Genomic DNA, 21,188 nt, shown 5'->3' on the forward strand with positions numbered 1-21,188 from the left:
ATTGTTTTTTTGTTTATACTCTAAAATCCCTAGCTGTATGTATATGTTGTTGTTTTTACTCACTATTAAATCCAATTGTCAACCTGATTTAACAGTATTTTTTTACAATGTTACCTACAAAACGTTAACAATAATACTTAACGACAAAGAAAAAACAGTACCTTGGCCCTACGAACTTCATTACCCATGATACACAGCGTCATCCGGCGGCGACGTTTCAGTGCGGTGTCATCAGCCGAGTGCGCGTGGGTTTCACTCTTCATTAAAAAAATCCTGCTGAAGTTACAGCGAATAGATCAGAATGACGGTAAATTCCATTTATTCCACGCTGTTTTAACGGCTAACACTCTTTATTTCGTTTAGTTTGGGGTATTGCCTGCTTAATGATCTCAAAAACCAAAAAAATGAAATAAACCGGTCCATTGAGCAGCATGGCTTATCTTTAGCTGCTAGCTTCACGCGAATGTGTCCCTTGCTAAGTTACCCTTATATTCTTTGAGTCCTGAACGAAAATTAGGGACAACCGTTCGGTCCTCACAGTGGCCAATCTCGATAACTCTGTTACTTTCAAAGTCATGTTAATGGAGTTGACAGCTGTCAATCAGTGCTGAAGTTCTGCTCTAGACGCAAATGCGCATAATCTGTGACACTGAGCGGTTCGCTAGATGCAAACTGAAATATAAATTAAAGTTTCAGTACGTTGTATTGATTATAACACATCCAGCACGCAATATAAGTTAAAACGTTATTGATCCTCTGCTAGGATATTTTTCATATGCCCGTTTAATGAACTGATCGCGACTGCTATTGATTTTTGTCGTTCCAGGAACGCAAAGGAACGGCAAAACTCGACTTCTTGAGGAAGATCGAGGAGGAGGTTCAACAGAAATGGGAGCAGGAAAAGATTTTTGAGATTGATGCTCCAACCACCTCTGAGGAAATTCCGAAGTGAGCCCGTTTTAATATATCTTCCGAAGTGGTGCGGATCATTCTGGCGACTAATTATGTTTTCCTATTTGCTTACCCAGTAAGAACAAGTACTTCGTTACGTTTCCTTACCCATACATGAATGGGAGACTTCACCTCGGTCATACGTTCTGCCTGTCAAAGTGTGAGGTGAGTCCGAAATCGAGTTGAAGAAGATCTCCGAGATGAAGTGCCATAGCACTTATGACTCTATTGTAATCTTCAACGTCTTGTAGTTTGCAACGGGTTTCCAGCGGCTGAAAGGAAAGCATTGTCTTTTCCCATTTGGACTTCACTGCACTGGGATGCCCATCAAAGTGAGTAGATTAAAGTTCCTCACCTCGTATCTGAACACGTTAGTCATCAACGCCAATGTTTTAACAGGCATGTGCGGACAAGCTGAAGAGAGAAATGGAGCTGTATGGAAACCCGCCGCAGTTCCCTGAGGAAGACGAAGAGGAGGAAGAGCAGAAGAAGTTCACCGACGAGGTCATCATCAAGGACAAGTCAAAGGGCAAGAAGGTAGAAGAAGAAAGAGCTGTGAGCGGCGCGTTAACATAATAATTAAAGCTAATAAAGTGTGCTTTTTTTGGTGTGTGCGATGCCATTGGAAGAGCAAAGCTGTAGCAAAGTCCGGAAGCTCCAAGTTCCAGTGGGACATCATGAAGTCTCTGGGGCTGCGGGACGAAGACATCGTGAAGTTTGCTGAAGCTGAACATTGGCTGGATTATTTCCCTCCTCTTGCTGTAGAAGACCTGAAGAAAATGGGACTGAAGGTAGTGAAAGTTCCCTTGAACGTCAGTAATGGTGGATGTTACTTTGTATTTTGGGCATTTAAAGCAACGAAATGAATTTTTCTTACTAATGTTGTAGGCCGATTGGCGTCGTTCCTTCATTACGACCGACGTAAACCCTTTCTACGACTCTTTTGTGAGGTGGCAGTACGTCACTCTGAAAGAGAGAAAAAAGATAAAGTTCGGGAAAAGGTACGGTAACAATAATGCTATTGATGATCGTGGAGAAAATCTAAATTCTGATTGGTTAGGCTATAGAAGCAATTTGGGCAGGAGCCTGAGATCTGATTGTTTAGCTCGCAAGAGCATTGCTTCAAAGTATAGATGTAAGAAGAAAGCGATGCGCGGCTTCAAAGTCACATGATGCATATCTACTTAATGTCATGTACTGTAGGGTGCGTTGGGATATTATCATGAATTAATATGTTCAATGCGCTGCATATTACCAGTGTTTCATGCTCAAATGCAATGCTCGACATGGAGTTATTTGAGAAGGTCATATTGTTTAGATGGGCTTTTTTTTTTTTTTTTTTTTTTTTAAATACTGTTCCTATAATAATGCAGCAGTTTTTTTTTTTTTTTTTCATAATTTGTTCAACAGATTAATCGTTTTTGAAACCTATCAATGATTGAAATAACACATTGTCAGAAACACCCATTCCTTTTATTATTTATTGGTTGTCTTAAGAAATAAAAACGAGAAAATTATGCATTGAATAATTTATGTTTGTAAAAAAAAAAGGGGAAAAAAAAGACATGTCTGTATTTTTTTAATTTATTGTAATATTTTACAAACATTGAGTTGAAAGTTTCTGTTCTTATGTTTTTATTTATTAATACATTTTTAGTAATTTAAGTAGTTTGCATTTCTCAGACATATCTACTTAAGCATATGCATAGAATTCAACTTTCATATTTATAAAATTTATTTTATATATTAAGTTTTTTTTTTTTTGATTTAATCATTTAAAATTTTATGTATGCTGTCAAATGGTTAATCATCCCCAAAATATTTGTTTACATAATGTTTATACTGTATATTTATTATGTGTGTATGAGTATAAAAAAAAATATGTATCAGTAAAAATATATATATATATATATATATATATATATATATATATATATATATATATATATAGAGAGAGAGAGAGAGAGAGAGAGAGAGAGAGTTTGTTAAATATAATTGTATGTTAAATATATTTATGTGCTAATTTATATGGATTTAAATATTTTCAAAATATATGCTGTATGTCTGTGTAATTTTTATACCCATAATAAATATACACAGTACATACATATATTGTTTAAACAAAACCTTTAATTTTGAATTTGATCAATCATTTAATATAATATTTTATCACTATTATATTAAATATATTGTTATAAAATGTGTAGAAATATATATATACAGTATTTTCAAATATTGTAAATATTTTCTAAATATAAGTTGTATCTGTGTGTATTTATACAGTTCTAATTAAATATACACAGCACACATTCATACATTATGTAAACAACAGTTTTTATTTCGGAGTGGAATTAATTGTTTGACAGCAACTGAAAACATTTTAGTATTGTTTTTTGGGGGTTTTTGTATTCTAAAATGTTTATTTAAAAACGAAACCTTTCTTGCTCTCACAGGTACACCATTTACTCTCCCAAAGATGGTCAGCCCTGCATGGACCACGACAGACAAACGGGAGAGGTGAGTGCTCTTTTAAATTAGGAAGTTTATTTTATGCTATAAAAATAAAATGGTTGTTTGTATCTCTAGTAATGTTCTGTGTCACAGGGAGTCGGTCCTCAAGAGTACACCTTGATTAAGATGAAGATTGTGGAACCTTACCCAGCAAAACTGAGGTACAGTCCATAATATGATAATGAATAATTGTCATATACGTGCATGGTGGTACTTTTAAGAACGCTATGCTAGGACCGTTGTTAAACTTTAGTTTTATATGTTTACAGTGGCCTTAAAGGCAAGCGCTGTTTTCTGGTGGCTGCGACTCTGAGGCCTGAAACCATGTTCGGTCAGACGAATTGCTGGATTCGACCAGATATGAAGTACATTATATTTGAGACGACCAGCGGTGACTTGTTCATCAGCACGCAGAGATCAGCCAGGAATATGTCCTTCCAGGGCTTTACTAAAGACAACGGAGTGGTTCCTGTCATCATGAACATCATGGGCCAGGTTTGTGTCTTTGTTCACCCTATGTTTGTGCATTCATTCATTCATTCGTTCATTTGGAGGTGAAATGTAGCTCTTTTTTTTATAACATTCACTATCCGTTTCATATTTGATTGTATTCAACTTCAAATAATTTATGTAACTTAAAACTACTTAAAATTTTTTTTTTTAATTTATTAAAAAAAGAATGAATTAAGTATATTAAAAAAATTAATAAAATAAAATAAATATATATATATATATATATATATATATATATATATATATATATATATATATATATATATTAATTACCCTTTTTTATTTTTTAAATTGCACAATTTAATTCACAAACACAAATCAAGTTTATGCACACTAGCTCCTTCACAGAATCTCTCCCGTTTTTTTTTTTTTTTTTTTTAGGACATCCTCGGCTGCGCGCTTGAACGCCCCCCTCACCTCGTACAAGACCATTTATGCCCTGCCAATGCTCACCATTAAAGAAGACAAAGGTACCTGACACCGACCCACAGTTCCGTCGCATCACATTACCCCTACACAGAAAAGATGCATCTCTTAATGGGCCGCGGGGCAATGCCGCGTGGTTTTAATAGCCAAAGTGAAAGCGGCGTTACTCATTTGCGGGAGTACAGTGAAGCTAGAAGAAATGGTATATGGAAATGCCCATAATGGATGTTCCCTCAGGCTGCACGGACCTTATTACTCCAAACACAAACCGCTCCTCACCTAATGTGATTCGTCACATATCCTTTTTCTTATACCCTGGGCTCCTGGTTTCGTCCGGAAAGGGCCGTCCCCAAATTGATATGTCAGAAATTTCAATATCGATCACCGGTTTTCTGGCCAAATATGTTGTTTTGGAAAAAAATGTGAGGTGGAGCGTTTAAAGCAAGTTATCTTATTACGGAGTTTGTTGAAATCTAATTTGTCATCGCAGGAACTGGAGTAGTCACCAGTGTTCCGTCGGATGCTCCTGATGATATCGCCGCTCTGAGGGACATTAAAAAGAAACAGGTGTTGTATTTGTTTTACGCCGTTTCATTTTCTTTTTCCGATTTGATTCTGTTTGAGTTCCTTCAATGAGAGACGTTCCCAGAGAGTTCAGATAAGGCGAACGTTCCAGATGCAAAAATACCTGAACATGGTTATTTCTTTTTTAGGCTTTGAGAGAGAAGTATGGAATTCAAGATTATATGGTTCTACCGTTTGAGCCGGTAAGAAGCACTTTTAAAGACCCCATCCAAGAGAATGCAATGTTATAAATATTAGTGATGCATGTATTGAGTAGTGCTGCACAGTTTGGGGAAAAAGTTGAATGTGATTTTTCTGACTAGTTAATAAAAACATGGCATGCTTGTACAGCAACATTAATATTAACAGAATGCAAAATAAATTGACAAGTATAATATTTTCAATTGAGGGCATAAATCATAATTACAAATCATTAAATATAATAATACATTTAAATTTAATTATTTAAAATTTGTTTTTAAATTATGCATTATTGGGAAAGTAGCAAACCAATCAGTAAAGATCTAATATTTCGATTTTCTTGCTATTGAAATGATTAATCTTGCAGCCTAGACTTGATTAGAAAACACCGCTTTCCGCGCTGTTTCAAGAAAGTGGCTGTAATCGATTTGTCTTCACAGCTGTCAAGTCGGGTTTGCGATTTGAACTAGTGCATAAGCTATTGACAGCTTTATAAAAAGGCCATTTGCCTTGCTGTGCCTGTCAGATTATTTCATGGATTGAGTTATTGTTCAAAACACTCTAGATTACGTGCGTCTGAAGTGGCTTACAGCTTTCTGTTCCGCTAGGTGCCCATCATTGAGATTCCGGGATACGGGAACCTGTCGGCTCCTCTGGTTTGCGATGAGCTAAAGATCCAGAGCCAGAACGATAGAGAGAAACTGGCTGAGGCGAAAGAGAAGGTCTACCTCAAGGGCTTTTATGAGGGGGTAAGACAATCTAAAACGATTCAAACGATTTCAAAACGAAACATCGATTCATTTTGTTTCCTAAAATACACGGATGAATTCATATAGGAGCACTCAATGAAGTGTGCTTGCTTTAGATATCTGCCAAATGACAGCATGTTCCTACATCTAACCAACTTTATTGAACTTTTTGTCAGATCATGTTAGTGGACGGCTTCAAGGGACAGAAGGTCCAGGATGTTAAGAAGCCCATTCAGAAGATGATGGTGGAGAAGGTTGGTGGACTATTTGTAATATGTGACGTGAAATAATATTCAGAACAAATTTAGAAGGCCAATATTATAGGAATTATATATGTGCTCATGTTCAGGCCCACACTGGGCTGTAATATTTTTTTTGTGCGATTGTTGGTGTGCCAAAAAAAATTATATTCTGATATTCAGCAATCACTTGCTCAGAAAGCTAATAATTGCCTCATATGAATTACTACATAAATGATGGTTAATTGTGAAATAAAACTAAATGATAAATGTTAACAGATAAAGGTTTGGAATCCAACATTACAAAAACTGATGCTTAACAAAATGCTTAAATGTAAGAAAATGTCTTTTAGAGGCCTATGATGAATTAAAATTTATATATATATATATATATATATATATATATATATATATATATATATATATATATATATATATGTATATATATATATATATTATTATTATTATTATTATTATTATTATTATTATTATTTGCTAAGTATATTAAGTATATTAAAAAAAAGTCTAACCCCAAATTATTATTATTTATTTTTTTTAGGGTGAGGCGATGATCTACATGGAGCCAGAGAAGCAGGTGTTATCTCGGTCTGCAGACGAGTGTGTTGTGGCATTGTGTGATCAATGGTCAGTGCAGAAAACACTCTCATACAGATGCTACATACTTTTTTATCTAGTGACGCATGATAGCATCCACTACCGTCTTGTAGTATATTCACTTCCTCTTCAATCAAATTACGCCCCATCCCCATGATCTTCTGGGATGGTAGTTGTTTTTTTGTTGTGGTGTTGACTTGCCTCGAGCCGTCCCTGATTGATTTGACTTGTCAGATAGTGACCGGGCTCTCTATCTGTCAGGTATCTGGATTATGGCAATGAGGAATGGAAAAAGCAAGCCACTGGCGTCCTGGAGGCTCTGGAGACGTAAGTCTCACACTTTGTGGCGTTGGGAGATTACAGTGGAAATTGTCAAGTTGCTGTGTGGCGCCGTTATTACTAGAGAGTCCGTATGAATGTGTGAATACTGACTGTGTGCTTTGCTCTTCAGGTTCTGTGATGAAACCAGGAAGAACTTTGAAGCAACATTGGCTTGGCTTCAGGAACATGCCTGCTCCAGATCGTATGGCTTAGGTAAAACCAGCTTATCTGTGTCTCACTGTAGTTAGCGAGCTTTGTCGTCAGCTTTTTATTTCATCCTGTTAGATTTTTCTATTGAAATAAATTGCTTGTAATAGTTAGGCAAACTGCACAAAGTTTTCTCTGCACACATCCTTTTGAAATCACCTCAGATGGCCGCCTTTGTGTGAAGCTTATCTTAATCAAAGTGGTTTTGTAAGGACAAGGCCCATCTATATTTCTTTTGTAATACTCTTATTCCTCGCTCCTCCCTTGCCCCCAAACCACTCAGCGATACCATCAGCAATTTTCAGTCTATTCCTTAGAGAGAACCGTTGATTTTGGACTTCTTTTATGTGTTTGGTTCCCATAGGAACCCGGTTGCCATGGGATGAACAATGGCTCATTGAGTCCCTGTCGGACTCCACCATCTATATGGCTTACTACACCGTGGCACATCTCCTCCAGGGAGGGGTCCTCAACGGACAAGGAACCTCACCACTGGGAATCAGGTATTATTTGCTATTTCAGGAAAAGTAGGACAAATGCAAAATTAGGGGAATTACAGAATACACAAGACAATCCAAATTACCAATACACAATACTCAAAAAGGTGATTGATTGGGGGGAAAAAAAGAATGTAAATTGTTTGGAATTTGGAGCCCTTCTTTATAAGGTTTAAGGGTGGGCGATACGATCAAAAAATGTTATGTCATGATGTGACAATGATACACACACACACACACACGCACGCACACATGCACATATATGAAAAAAACCATTACAAGAAATAAAACAAACATAAACTGTGTATATATGTACATATACAATGGAACAAATAAATGTATAACACTGTATAAAGTAATCAAATGAATTAAAACACCGCATATTCATAACCCAGTAAATTAAATGCATATTTGTTCAAAATTTTCTACAAAAAAGCAGTGAGAGATTTTCTGGAATGTTTGACTGCTGTCACTTTAATAGCTGCCCAGATCCGAAGTAGCATTACCCAGGTGTTTGCTTTCACCTGCATTTTAACAAATACGTGTGTGTGTGTGTGTGTGTGTGTGTGTGTGTGTGTGTGTGTGTGTGTGTGTGTGTGTGTGAGTGATAACTCTATTCAGTAATCCTGCACTCTGTGAGCAGTGTCTTTACATGCGCACACTTCACTTATTTCACTTAATTTCCTTTCAGTTTATTAAAATCACGTAATCATGTTACCGCGATACAGCAGTCTAATTCTCTAAGTCTAATTAGTTATGTCTACCCATATATTGCCCACCACTACTTCTTTATATTATATGTCGATTATACCCATTTTCTTCATCTTAACTCTTGATATTTTACCACCAGCATGAGGCAGGTACAGGTTCATCTCAATAAATTACAATTTTGTGGAAAAGTAAATTTTTTTTCAGTAGTTGTGAAATTACTGAAATATTTTTATTTTGTGAATTGCTTGCCTTCTGAAAAGTATGTTCATTTACTGTACATGTACTCAATACTTGGTAGGGGCTCAATTTGCTTTAATTACTGCCTCAATTCGGTGCTGGCCAGTGCATCTGTAGTCACTGAATCACTTTAAATATTAAATAGAGAGCTGCAGGAGAACACATTTTTGTAGGCCAAAACCCCAAAATAATAGTTTTAGCACTTCCGAATCCATCATTCTGAAGTCAGTAGGATATATATTATTATTATTATTATTATTATTATTTATTTAAAAATATTTTATCAAATGCTTGAAATGCCTGAGATGATTATTTTTTTATTGATTTTATTTTTTATAAAATATCTTTTTTGTGTTTTGTTGATATAAAATACATCACTAGTGCTCTCGTGTTCAATTTTTTTTCCTGGTCTTGAAAAGTGATAGTGCAAGCAAGTGGCTAAATGGGAATACTGTATTGTTGTTGGGTTTTTTTTTTTTGGTTTTCTTTGTGCTTCAGAAATATTAAAATACTTAAAAAGAACAATTTACAAATGTTTAATTTTAAATGAATTCATACAAGTAATAAAAGTCAAATTTACATGTACCTTAATATTTGCTTTCATTTAACAAGCTCTCAGTGTTTGTGTTAATTCCAGCAAAAATGTCATAAAAAAATATGCTAACAAACTAAGTAAAAATATCAATTTTGTAAGAATTTAAAGATAAAGCTTACATAAAAAATTTGTCAGAGATGAGAACAAAAGTAACATTGACCATTTTGTTTCTGACCATCTGTGCATATACTACTTTATTTATTGTTACTTGAATCCAAATGGTAATCCACAAAAAGCGATACAGAAAAACACATTTCCTCCCTTTAGAGCTGAGCAGATGACGAGGGAGGTGTGGGATTACATCTTCTTCAAAACAGCACCTTTCCCAAAGACGGACATCCCAAAGGAAAGCCTGCAGAAGCTCAGGAGGGAGTTTGAGTTCTGGTACCCTGTAGATGTGAGAGTATCAGGGAAGGATCTGGTGCCAAACCACCTCTCCTATTACCTCTACAATCATGCAGCCATGTGGCCCAGTGACAGGTAATGAATGTATTGCAATAAAAATAACTTTTTTTTTTTTCTTGTAAATCTCAGCTTCCCCTGTATTTTATTACGGTTGTAATTCCTACTTCACAATTATCACTACTAAGGTGAAATGCATTTTTTCTTTTACAAGGGAAGAGAAAGTAATATTCTAGTACTAATGTAGCTGTAAAAGTTCAGTTTGTCACCCTGATGGATATGTGCATTACTACACATTTTCATGATTTTTACACAATTGTATGTCGTTTGTTTTATGATAGTGGCAAATGGCCAAAAGCGGTACGCGCCAATGGTCATCTTTTGCTAAACTCGGAAAAGGCAAGTTGATATTCCTCTTCTGTCTTTCTCTTAACTTTCGTTTTGTATTCATTTTATGTTTCAGTTTAAGCTTTATTAACATTATGCGATTTTTGCCGTTGTTTTAAATGTTTCTTTTTTCGACTTTCTGTTCATTTTAGTGCTCGGTTTAGTTCGGATGGTTAACAAGGCGACATTTCTAAATGTTTGAGTGGTGTATATAGTAGTTTTAGTTTGTGTTTATGAGCACGCATGTTGTGGATGGCCTTCTTCAGTCGTCTAATTGGGTGTTTATACCCACCAGATGTCCAAATCCACTGGCAACTTTCTCACTTTGAGTCAAGCCATCGCCAAGTTCTCAGCAGATGGTAAGTCCTCACTAAATACTGGCTCATTTAAAGCCAAACGCTTCACATGCGGTCAGACTCTCCCTGAAGCAGGAGTACGTTTAAGCCATATGCATGTAATGTCTAACTTTGTGATGCCCTCAAAGAGGAAGCATGTCCTTTTTATGTAACCTGCAATGTAGAATTCTGATGCCGTAAACCTCATTAAACCCATGCCAACCTGTGTTGTAGGTATGCGTTTGGCTCTGGCTGATGCTGGAGATACAGTAGAGGACGCTAACTTTGTCGAGGCTATGGCAGATGCAGGAATTCTGCGTCTCTTCACATGGGTAGAATGGGTGAAAGAGATGATCGCCAACCAGAACAACCTGAGGACCGGACCAGCTGACACGTTTAATGACAGAGTATTTATTAGGTAACGCAAAGTGATGTGGAGAGATTCACTTGTTTCCAAGATGTACTTGCTTTATTCTACCCCGGTCTGAACTGTTTCAACTGAATAAAACTTGCACTGACTTCTAAGCCTCTTTTAAAAATGACTTAAGTGTCCTAATTGATCTATATCTACAGGCCATAGTGAATATATTATATTGTAGTATAATAACAATAATACATGTGTACTGGTAAGTAGAGAAAATTAAATTAAACTGGAATAGGTACGCTACGATTCAAAGGTTTGGGTTCAGTAAAATTTATTTAATTGTTATCTTAATTATCTTATTATTTTTATTCCTTAAAAAAAAGGTCCTGGTTTCAAAAAAATTGAGCAACACAACTATTAATTATTTATTTCCGTCACTGGAATAAATGACATTTTAAAATATAATTGAAAAGAAAAGAACTTTTTTTTTTTCTGCATTTTTATTAAATAAAGCCTTGGTGAGAGTCTTTTAAAAACATTTTTAAAAAAGTCTTATCGACCACAAACTAGTATATACAACAGTAGCGTGTAAATAAATATAAATGTATTCATTTCTAACTTTTTATAATCTTTGACTGCAAAATGAAGGCAGTACAAGGGTCTTCTTTTTTATTTATTGTTTTTCTGTGTCTGTCTGCAGTGAAATGAATTCCAGCATCATTAAAACAGAGCAGCACTTTGAGAGAATGATGTACAAAGAGGCGTTGAAGAGCGGTTTCTTTGAGTTCCAGGTAATGCACGATCAATTACATTAACCATCTGTTGGCTGAATACTGTAACTGTGGATTGGAGTTTTATGAAGCGATTGTATCCACGTTAGTGATATTAATTATGTTATGTCATGTATTGTCGGGGATATATCGGGACGCTTTCAGCAGTGTAAACTGTCGCAGCGAGGCTACGTGTATCAATAATTTCTTGATTCTTTGAAGGCCGCCAAGGATAAATACAGGGAGTTGGCCATCGAGGGCATGCACAGGGATCTTGTGTTCCAGTTTATCGAGAACCAAACACTCCTGCTGACTCCCATCTGCCCCCACCTGTGTGAACACACCTGGTCCCTGCTGGGGAAGGTGAGACCCCCTCTACGCTGAAGGACAGGTTTCCACTAAGGAATCGCCTGCTTGCTTCTGAACCACAACATTTGACAGCCAATCAGGAACTACAGCATGCTGTACGCCTTGGTGTTTGTTTCAAAGGCACAAATCAGAAACCGCATGCAAGAAATATGATTATTTAAAAATGTTGTCGATTGACATTTAATTAATTACAGTAAGAAAAATATCCTTATTAGCTAGTTTTAACTACCATAATTTTTTTGATGGATTTCATATTTATTGAATGCTTCCGTGGTGTAGTCATTCTTGGATTATTATGTTTTCATTCGCTGAATTTGAATGCCCGAATATTGTATTGATTAAACATCATCCCTTTTTTTTTTTTTTTTTTTTATTTAGTAGAAGCTGAAAAACAAATCTTTAACTGAGCTTCAAAGTTCACACTCTATTTATTTTCTCTCCCTACAGAACAGTTCTATAATGAAGGCTCGCTGGCCTACAGCCGGTCCAGTGGATGAGATTTTGATTCGATCCTCACAGTATTTGATGGACACTGCCCATGACCTCCGTCTTCGCCTGAAAGCTTACACACAACCCGCCAAGGGCAAGGTATGGACTGACCACGCTTTTTTATGGATTTTAAAGTAGACCTGTCGATTTAAATTTTGACAAAAAATCTAATTTTAAAATATTAATTTAACACTCAACATTTTTTTAAATATACCTGTAACTATACCAACAAAGAACAATTGAACTTAAAATAAATAAGTTACGCAAACTATTTTGGTCCATTTGAGACCCTCTTCTTGTATAAGGCATGCATTTTTATTTATTTATTTTTTGAGCAGAAGAGAATTCTTTAAAAACATTGAAAGATATTACAGATCCCAATTTGAACACCGTGGGTGATATTTACTAATCGTTTAAGGTCATTTCTTGAATTCAGTGAACAACAGACATGTGCTTTTAATGATTGTAGCGACACTTTTAACGCGCCTGTATTTGCGCACATCACGTCGTTGTTCAGAATCATTTATAATTATATTTTTGGCCGTATTTCGGTTGCCAAACATTCGTGCATCCCTACTCCTTAGTGCACCCCTTTAGTGCCAGATGCTGTTTTTTTGATGGATGTCAATGGAGGAGAGGCTTCACTACACTGAATAAACAGATTTTAGAGGAAACACCTCATTTAAAGCTGCAGTCTGTAAGTTTGATCAGTGCACCGGAGTGAATCCTGTACTTATCTTACTTAGTAATCGCAGATTCTAGCCCGCGTGTTGGAATATATGACCCAAATAAGAATTTTCACCAGATATTGTCATGTGAACAAGTCTGCCATGCCTTGTTCTGACATTATCATATCATTATTCTTCAAAATACAAATCTTGCGTAACCCGAAGCACATTTGAAACAGAATACATTTTTTGGAGTACAATCCGCCACCAAAATACGTTTTTGACATTTCAATTATTCCAGCTGCTATGAGAATCGGCTACAATTAAACGATGCGCCACCTGCAGGATCCTCGGGTGAATAAAGCGAGACGAAAATCAATCTTTAAATTTACAGAAGTGACGTAACGACCCAGTGCCATGCCTGAATTTCCCGCAAAAATGTAGAAAACATTATTACAAGCTAAAAGCTGCGAATCGAGCCGAATAAGGCGATGGTTTTGAACACTGGCAGGTTGTTTTTTTCAAATAATGATTTTGGATAATTTGCAACAAAAAAATGAATGAATTGACAGCATATTGGCTAATTTTTTACTTGTTTTACGCTAAACGATATATTTGGATTGATCCATTTATGCTGGAAAAAAAATGCTGTTTTATAAGAAAAGACCTTTTGTGACAGGTGGCGCTACTTCCATCCCAGAAAGCTTTTTTGTCGACATGTTGAATCAGTCAATGGCAAAACCTCTGCAGACAGATACCCAGTGACGGTCTGGTCCTCAGGATGTTCTGCAAGTCTTTAGGTTCCCTAAGAACTTTAGAAACTGTGGCCGAAATTGGCTAAGTCTGCTCATTTCTGTTGAACCATTTATCCCAAAACCGTGTTTCTGATGACTCTTTTATTAGCCTGCGAGTCTCAGTGTATCTGCCACTGCTGTGCTCGGTCCTGCAATAGCTGCTCGCATCTATATTTATAATAATTATGATAATAATACACATTTTTAACAATTCCAACTTTTTATCTCTATGGTGATGATTCAACAAACTTTGCAATCAGGAAAGGTCAGCGGCTAATTTTCCCGTTTGAATGCATGGTTGCGTAGCAACTAGTGTTAAATGTGATGGGATGTCGAGCCTTGCAACCTCAACATTTAAATTATGAAGATTTATTTTGGATTACTGTATGGCAGCTACCTGTTGGGTTTGTACTTGAAATGAATAGCACTGTTTATAAAATCCTTTGTAACAAGTTATTAGACGGAGATCTTCCACCTCCAGACCCAAACGGTCCAGCTCCACCCAAACATAATTGACATTAAGAATGAATCGAGTCGACAGCTGTCATGTAGAGTGAGTTCAGCGCTGTCCCAGACCTCCCCTGACAGAGGAGTAGTGCATTATCCCTCGCTTTTAACATGGGACAGTTTCCCTCCAGTCTGTTTCTACCTATACAGAGGTTTATGTAAGCGTTGTGAGTCAAGGCTCCGAGGAGGGAGGCTTTTCTCAGTCCTGTTATTGGGGACCATGTGGTAATGGATGTCAGTTTGAATAAGGAGAAGTTGCGTTGATGTGTTTTAGAGGGTTTTAGACTCTGTACTGGATATAAAAATAAGAATATAATACTGGTTATAAAAGTAGGGCTAGAGTTAAGGTATACTTTTGAAAGCTTATTTTATAAAATTAAAATATATTCAATGTCGATTCCCCCCTTTTTCCTCAACGCAGAAGTAAACATGTATGGGTTGGCTATAGGTAAAAAAAAAATGAGGAGAATAAAAACGTGCGGGAAATGGTTAAACAGTTTGCACTACAAACCAGTGTGTTCTTAAGATAATACATCAAAAATAACTTTTTTCAGTATAAAGCAGTAAAAATAATTGTTTTGCACAAAGAAAAATGGCTGGGCACCGATGAGACTAGAAGCTACACTCAGAATTTACGTCCAGTTTTACGTCAAAAAGGGGATAACCTCACCTTATGTAAATAAATGCTTAATAGCAGTTACATTCATAAAATACAAAAATTCCATGGTATATTTTTAAGAGCATTTCCAAAAAAAAAAAAAAATATATATATATATAAATATATATAATACACACACACACACGTACATATATATATACACACACACACACATTAATAATAATTAATTAATAATAATTAACACATTAATAATAATACATTAATACATTACAACCCTTTTACATGAAAAAAAAAACATTTATAAGAACATTAAAATAATACTTCTTAATGTTACTGCACCTATATCATCTTCTTTCCAGTTTTAAGTTTTATTTTCCTTCACAGAAGGGAGACAACAAACCCCCAGCTAAGCCCACACACTGCAGCATCTACGTAGCGAAGACCTACCCGTCCTGGCAGCACAGCGCCCTCTCTCTGCTGGGAAAACATTACAAGGTAGAAACACCCGAATCACATCCTCACATCAAACTGTATCAAACTTGATACAGATTTCATGAATTGATTTGTTGATTACGGTTTCGTTTTGATATTATTATTATTATTATTATTATTATTATTATTATTATTATTTTTACTGTTTTTTTTAGTTATAACATTCTATCCACTAAGGCTGTACAATACATATGTCACTTTAATATCACTGCTACGGTTCAGTTAGATTCAGTTGCTATTCATTTTTCAACAGATAGGAAGGTTTCGTGACAAAGCAATTGTTTTTTTTTTTTTCTTGCACTACCCAGAATGTCATTTTTGAATTCAGGGGGGTAGGATTTGATAGGCTGTCAATCAAACAGCAATTCTTTTCCATCGTCATTTCCAGAACAACAATGGAGCTCTACCAGACAATAAGGTCATCGCCATGGAGCTGGGTGCCATGCCGGAGTTGAAGAAATACATGAAGCGAGTGATGCCCTTTGTAGCCATGATAAAGGTAGAAGAGATTGGTACTTCAGCATGATCTCGTAAAAACTGGGTCTTACATTTAAGAGCATGGACAAAGGCTGTGTTCACAATAGTGCACATAGTGCTGGGCAATGATTAATTGCATCCAGAATAAAAGTCTTTGTGCACTGTGTATATGTATCAGAGATGGGCACTCGAGTTAATGACTCAGACTCGCTTTTTTATAGACTTCAGACTTGACTCGGACTCCACCTGAAATGATTTCAGACTTTACTCGACTCAAGGAAAAGGACTTGTGAATATTTTAAAAGCAAGAGCTGGGATTAATGTGGTTATTTAAACAACAGAACCACCGTAAGCAGAAAGCAATGCTGCAAATAAGTTATCTGTCTTACTATCTTTCTATAACCTGTGACAAGATGCGACGAGACCTTTCTAACGTTTTGTATTATTAAGCTAATCTGTAGGCTGAAGACGGAGAGAGAGAGGCCGAGAAGTTATTAGATGGCTAGGATGGAGTTTAAACTTTAAACTGTCTTTTCTGTTCAAGATGAGAATGGTCTCTACATTGTTTTAGTAGGCCAGATACTGTTTTAAAGGAGAATACTTTCTACTAGATTTTAATAGGACAACCCTGAACAGAAACATTTTTTTTTTTGGTAGATCAGACTCTTATTATAGAATTTGATTGCAGAAAAACATTAAAATATAAGTAACAGACTGGACGCACCTTTCATGTTTTTTTTTTTTTTTATTTATTTTTATTTTTAATTTTACAAAGTAGATCAGATTCGACTCGAACTCGTGACCAATGACTCGAAACTTGACTCCAGCTACAAAGACTCACAAACATCTCTGATATGCGTTATAAACATAATACATTTGTTTATATATATATACATGGATGTGTGTGTGTGTGTGTGTGTATTTATATATCTAAAATATACTTGTAATATAAATTCTTTTTTTAAAAATATATACTATGTGTGTTTCTATTTATATAGATATTTGTATATGATTAATCACGATTATTAATCATTTCCCAGCAGTCCAATAGAATACTACCATACTATTTCTGCAGTATGTATATTAAGCACAGTATGCAAAACATTTATGTATTTTAACATTTTACAATGGCAAGTAATTTCTGTGTAACATTAGCACACTTGTTCCTGTTTGCGCTAGTTCTACCGTGCTGTGACGCACCTGTCGTCTCTATAAAGCCCCGTTTAAAGCGGCGCTTTACAATGAAAACGATCCTGGTTTACACTGGTGTTTATCGCTGCGTTTCACTACAAACCTAAAACTCATATCTCATGTGTGTACAACCATAGATATCTATAGATAGATTACCTTTATTTAAATAACGGACATTTCTGTGTGCTTGGATCGATTGAATGGAGAATCTACCGACACACATCTATGGGTACAACAGCTAGCATGATGTTACTGTTTACACGTTTTGCTCTGTTTACACTGGATGGCAGCCCACGCATTTTCAAACTAAAACGGGATCTGCAGCAGTCAATAATTAAAAGATAAACTAAATGAATGTTTTATGCCTTCGTTTGATAACCAGATACGCGACACAACATTGCTGAGGAAAAAGAAAACATTTCACAGTGGTATTTTAAAAATGAATAACAATAAAATCATGTAATTGTTAAAACACTCAAAGTGTTTGTTTCAGCCAGTTAAAGGGTGGACGTGCTCAGAATTTTCGTGTATTTGTATTTGCATTTTTATTGTAATATGGCAATCAATTGCACTAAATGGGATTAGGTTTATTAATTATTAATATGCATAAATTCAGCAATAAAAATGTTAATTCACTTGACCTTTCTTGATGTTCTCTTGTAATATTTAGTATTGCTCTTTAATGAAGAAAAAGTTTTTATCCGATTAACTATATGCACAAAACTGTATATAAATTGATTTGTTGAATGCTCATGAACACAATTTATGCGTGTGTGTGTGTGTGTGTGTGTGTGTGTGTATATATATACAGTAATATATGTACATACTGTATATGTACACATTTTCAAAAGTAATGATTCTAAGAAATGCTTCTTGAGTCCTAAATCAGCATATTCAAATAGTTCCTGAAGACAGGATTTCAGTAATGCAAACTGTATCAATAAATGCGTTTTTCTTTTTTCATGTCAGTTGAATTGCTTAGAAACATTCTAGAATGAAATGTTTAATTTTTCTCTGCATTAAACTGGTCCCGTTTCTCTCTTCCTGTGCGCTTCCAGGACAACCTAGAGAAAAACGGGCCCAGGGTTCTTGACCTGGAGCTGGAGTTCGACGAGCGTGCTGTCCTGCTGGAGAACATCGTTTATTTGACTAATTCACTTGAGGTAATAGCGCCTAACTATTACATCAGTAATTATTTTCTGTAATTACATTTCGAATTGATCCATCGATCCATTCCTTCTTAACCCACCTGTAACCTACCCATACCACCAAACCTGTGCCTAACCTTACCCATATCCCCCTCAATAGCAGCAAAAGTCTTTTACAATACAATACGAACATAATAAGCACATTGAACTTAATTTTGACGTAAGCGTATAGTAGTTAAGGTCAACTAATATAAAATGTGCCCGAAAATATTTTTACTCTAAAATGCATTGCAATGCTTTTTTCCCCCCTCATTCTAACTATTCTTGTAATAACAGAGCTGCAGTATTGAAACTATTATTAGCTGACTTTTGTTCCGATCTCATTGTTAGTCGTTTCAGTCAATAGTTAAATGATAACCAGTGTCGTTGTTTCTCTGACCCTCCTTCCTTCTCCTCCGTCAGTTGGATCAGATTGATGTTGTGTTCGCCTCTGAAGCGGATGACAAAGTAAAGGAGGACTGTTGCCCTGGGAAACCGTTCTGTGTCTTCAGATCCGAGGTGATGATGAGAGCCCACCGAGGCCCTGTTAAAGCCGCCGCATCTATTGTTTCTGGTTTTTAATGGTTGATCTGGCCTGTGCTGCACGCAGCTCGAGACGGACTAATTTTAGAAGCATGCCGCGCATTGCTAATGCTTCTTCGCTGCTTCTCGCTTTGATGTCGCGTACAGCGTTCATTCAGACATAAAATGTTTTCTGAGTTATTGCCGGGCTTTTAGAAATATATTTGAAATGTGATGTTTTTTTTTAATGCAGGATTTGATATGCATTGTTCCCTCAACCAAGGAGAAATATTAAAGAATTGTGTTACTCAAAAATTTTATTGAATAAAATAAACATTTTATTAATAGCAAATATTATCTAAAAATATTGATATATTTATTGATATATTTTTAATATAAATGTATTTATTTGTTGTGTGTGTATAATTTTTATATTATTATATAACATAGTATTTATATATATATATATATATATATATATATATATATGTATATATATGTATGTATGTATGTGTATATATGTATATATATGTATATATGTATGTGTATATATGTATGTATGTGTGTATATGTGTATATATATATGTATGTATATATGTATATGTGTGTGTGTGTGTGTGTGTATACATGACACATACAGACATTACATGTATGATTTATATTTGCCAAAAGGACAGTCTATTAGTATTTTATGTCTGTATTAATCTAATAATATGTAATAATCATAGACCAATCAAAAAATATTGGTGAAATCCTGTGAATGAGGCAGAAAGAGTCTCATAAAACACATCTCATGATCTGTATGATTTATCATCCATTAATATGTCCTCTACAGCCTGGAGTGTTAATCTCTCTGGTGAACCCTCAGCCAGCCAACGGTCTGTTCTCCATCAGGATTGACATCCGACAGGGAGACGGCAAAGACAGCATCATCCGCAGACTGTCCCGCGTCAACAGAGGCATCAAGGGTGAAGATCGCTTGCATTTATTCTAATTAGATATTTAATAAGCTAAAATCATCTGAAAGTATAACTAGTATCCAAATACTTTGATGCCACTGCATGCTAAAGTTGACATTTGCTTTCGCAGACTTATCTAAAGTGAAGTTGATGCGTTTCGAGGACCCGCTCCTCGGACCTCGGAGAATCCCAGTTTTGGGGAAGGAAGAGGAGGGTAAGGTCCCCATCTCAAACACTTCTGTCTTCCACATCAGCCTGCAAGAAAACAAAGTTCAGCTGAGTGACAACGGCCTGAAAATGGACATTGGGGACACTTTAATATACCTGGTTCAATGATATCAGAGAATTTGTTACAAGTTTTTTGTTCTTGCTTTTTCTTCTCGACGTGCATCTGCAAACAGCATTGACTTTACTGCTTCATTTAGACCCATCTAGTGAGGATCTGTGTTTGTGCAACATCAATAATCATAAACATTTACTACACATTTATTCACATACACGGCATTGGACATGTTTTATGGACACACGTGACATTTGAAGATCTTATTCTACTTTCAAAACGTTTATAACAGTTTTAATTTGGGAAAAAAAAAAAACGTCCACTGTTTTGAATAGTTTGCATACAGCTAAAGTCGTCCAATTGAGGATGTTATCTTTTTACTGTAAACCGTCAAAGGAAGCTTGTTTTTTGCTTCTTTACGTCCCCCTGTAAAATGATACATGTTTTCAGTGAACACTTAATAAATTCATGCAAGTTAAATGTTGCTTTTTTTTTTTTTTTTTTTTTTTCTGGATCATTATCAAGAATCGCAGCCATTTTCATCCTTATTACTTGCTGCTGACATATGAAAAATGCCACATACTGAAATTAATCTGTGTTATTTAGATATAATAAACTTGAAATAAATAGCTAGCCATTCATTCATCACTATTAAACTTTAATTGTTTATATTTATTAGAATGAGGCAAAAACAAATGCTACCAGCATCTTTTTAAATTAGATTCAAAATGAATATTTCATTTTTCTCTAAAGTACTTCATGTACTTGCCGATTTAAAAAAAAAAAAAAAAAAAAAAAAAAAGTTTCTTTGTCCATGCACATTTTATTCTGTAACATTTTTGCTTTTTAAAATAATAGCTTAACAAGCTTTCTGAGAAATTAAACAAGCCCTCAAAAATAGGAAGCAGTAAATGAGCATATTAGAATTATTTCTGAAAAATCATGTGACGCTGGAATAATGATGCACAAATGAACATTTGCATCAAAGCAATAAATAATGTTAAAATATATTTAAAAATAATTGACAGTATTTATGTAA

The 21,188-nt window shown here is 35.4% G+C and overlaps 1 protein-coding gene across 1 annotated transcript; it reads left to right on the forward strand.

Moving 5' to 3' along the window:
• The first annotated feature begins 179 nt into the window (after window positions 1–179).
• On the forward strand, window positions 180–20,629 carry LOC122326685 (leucine--tRNA ligase, cytoplasmic-like). The gene is given in 33 exon segments (XM_043221769.1): window positions 180–307; window positions 827–948; window positions 1,029–1,116; window positions 1,203–1,283; window positions 1,351–1,488; window positions 1,581–1,742; window positions 1,840–1,952; window positions 3,405–3,468; window positions 3,556–3,623; window positions 3,732–3,957; window positions 4,357–4,368; window positions 4,370–4,445; window positions 4,892–4,968; window positions 5,115–5,168; window positions 5,775–5,915; window positions 6,092–6,169; window positions 6,714–6,799; window positions 7,031–7,096; window positions 7,221–7,303; window positions 7,662–7,800; window positions 9,605–9,817; window positions 10,081–10,138; window positions 10,422–10,485; window positions 10,696–10,879; window positions 11,526–11,616; window positions 11,818–11,958; window positions 12,412–12,552; window positions 15,426–15,536; window positions 15,922–16,032; window positions 18,260–18,364; window positions 18,812–18,907; window positions 19,746–19,878; window positions 20,000–20,629. Coding segments are annotated over 33 exon segments (3,534 nt in total). The 5' UTR covers window positions 180–301; the 3' UTR covers window positions 20,206–20,629.
• The last annotated feature ends 559 nt before the right edge of the window (window positions 20,630–21,188 follow it).

This window comes from Puntigrus tetrazona, chromosome 21 (genome assembly GCF_018831695.1).
Source record: "Puntigrus tetrazona isolate hp1 chromosome 21, ASM1883169v1, whole genome shotgun sequence".
Lineage (NCBI taxonomy): Eukaryota > Metazoa > Chordata > Actinopteri > Cypriniformes > Cyprinidae > Puntigrus > Puntigrus tetrazona.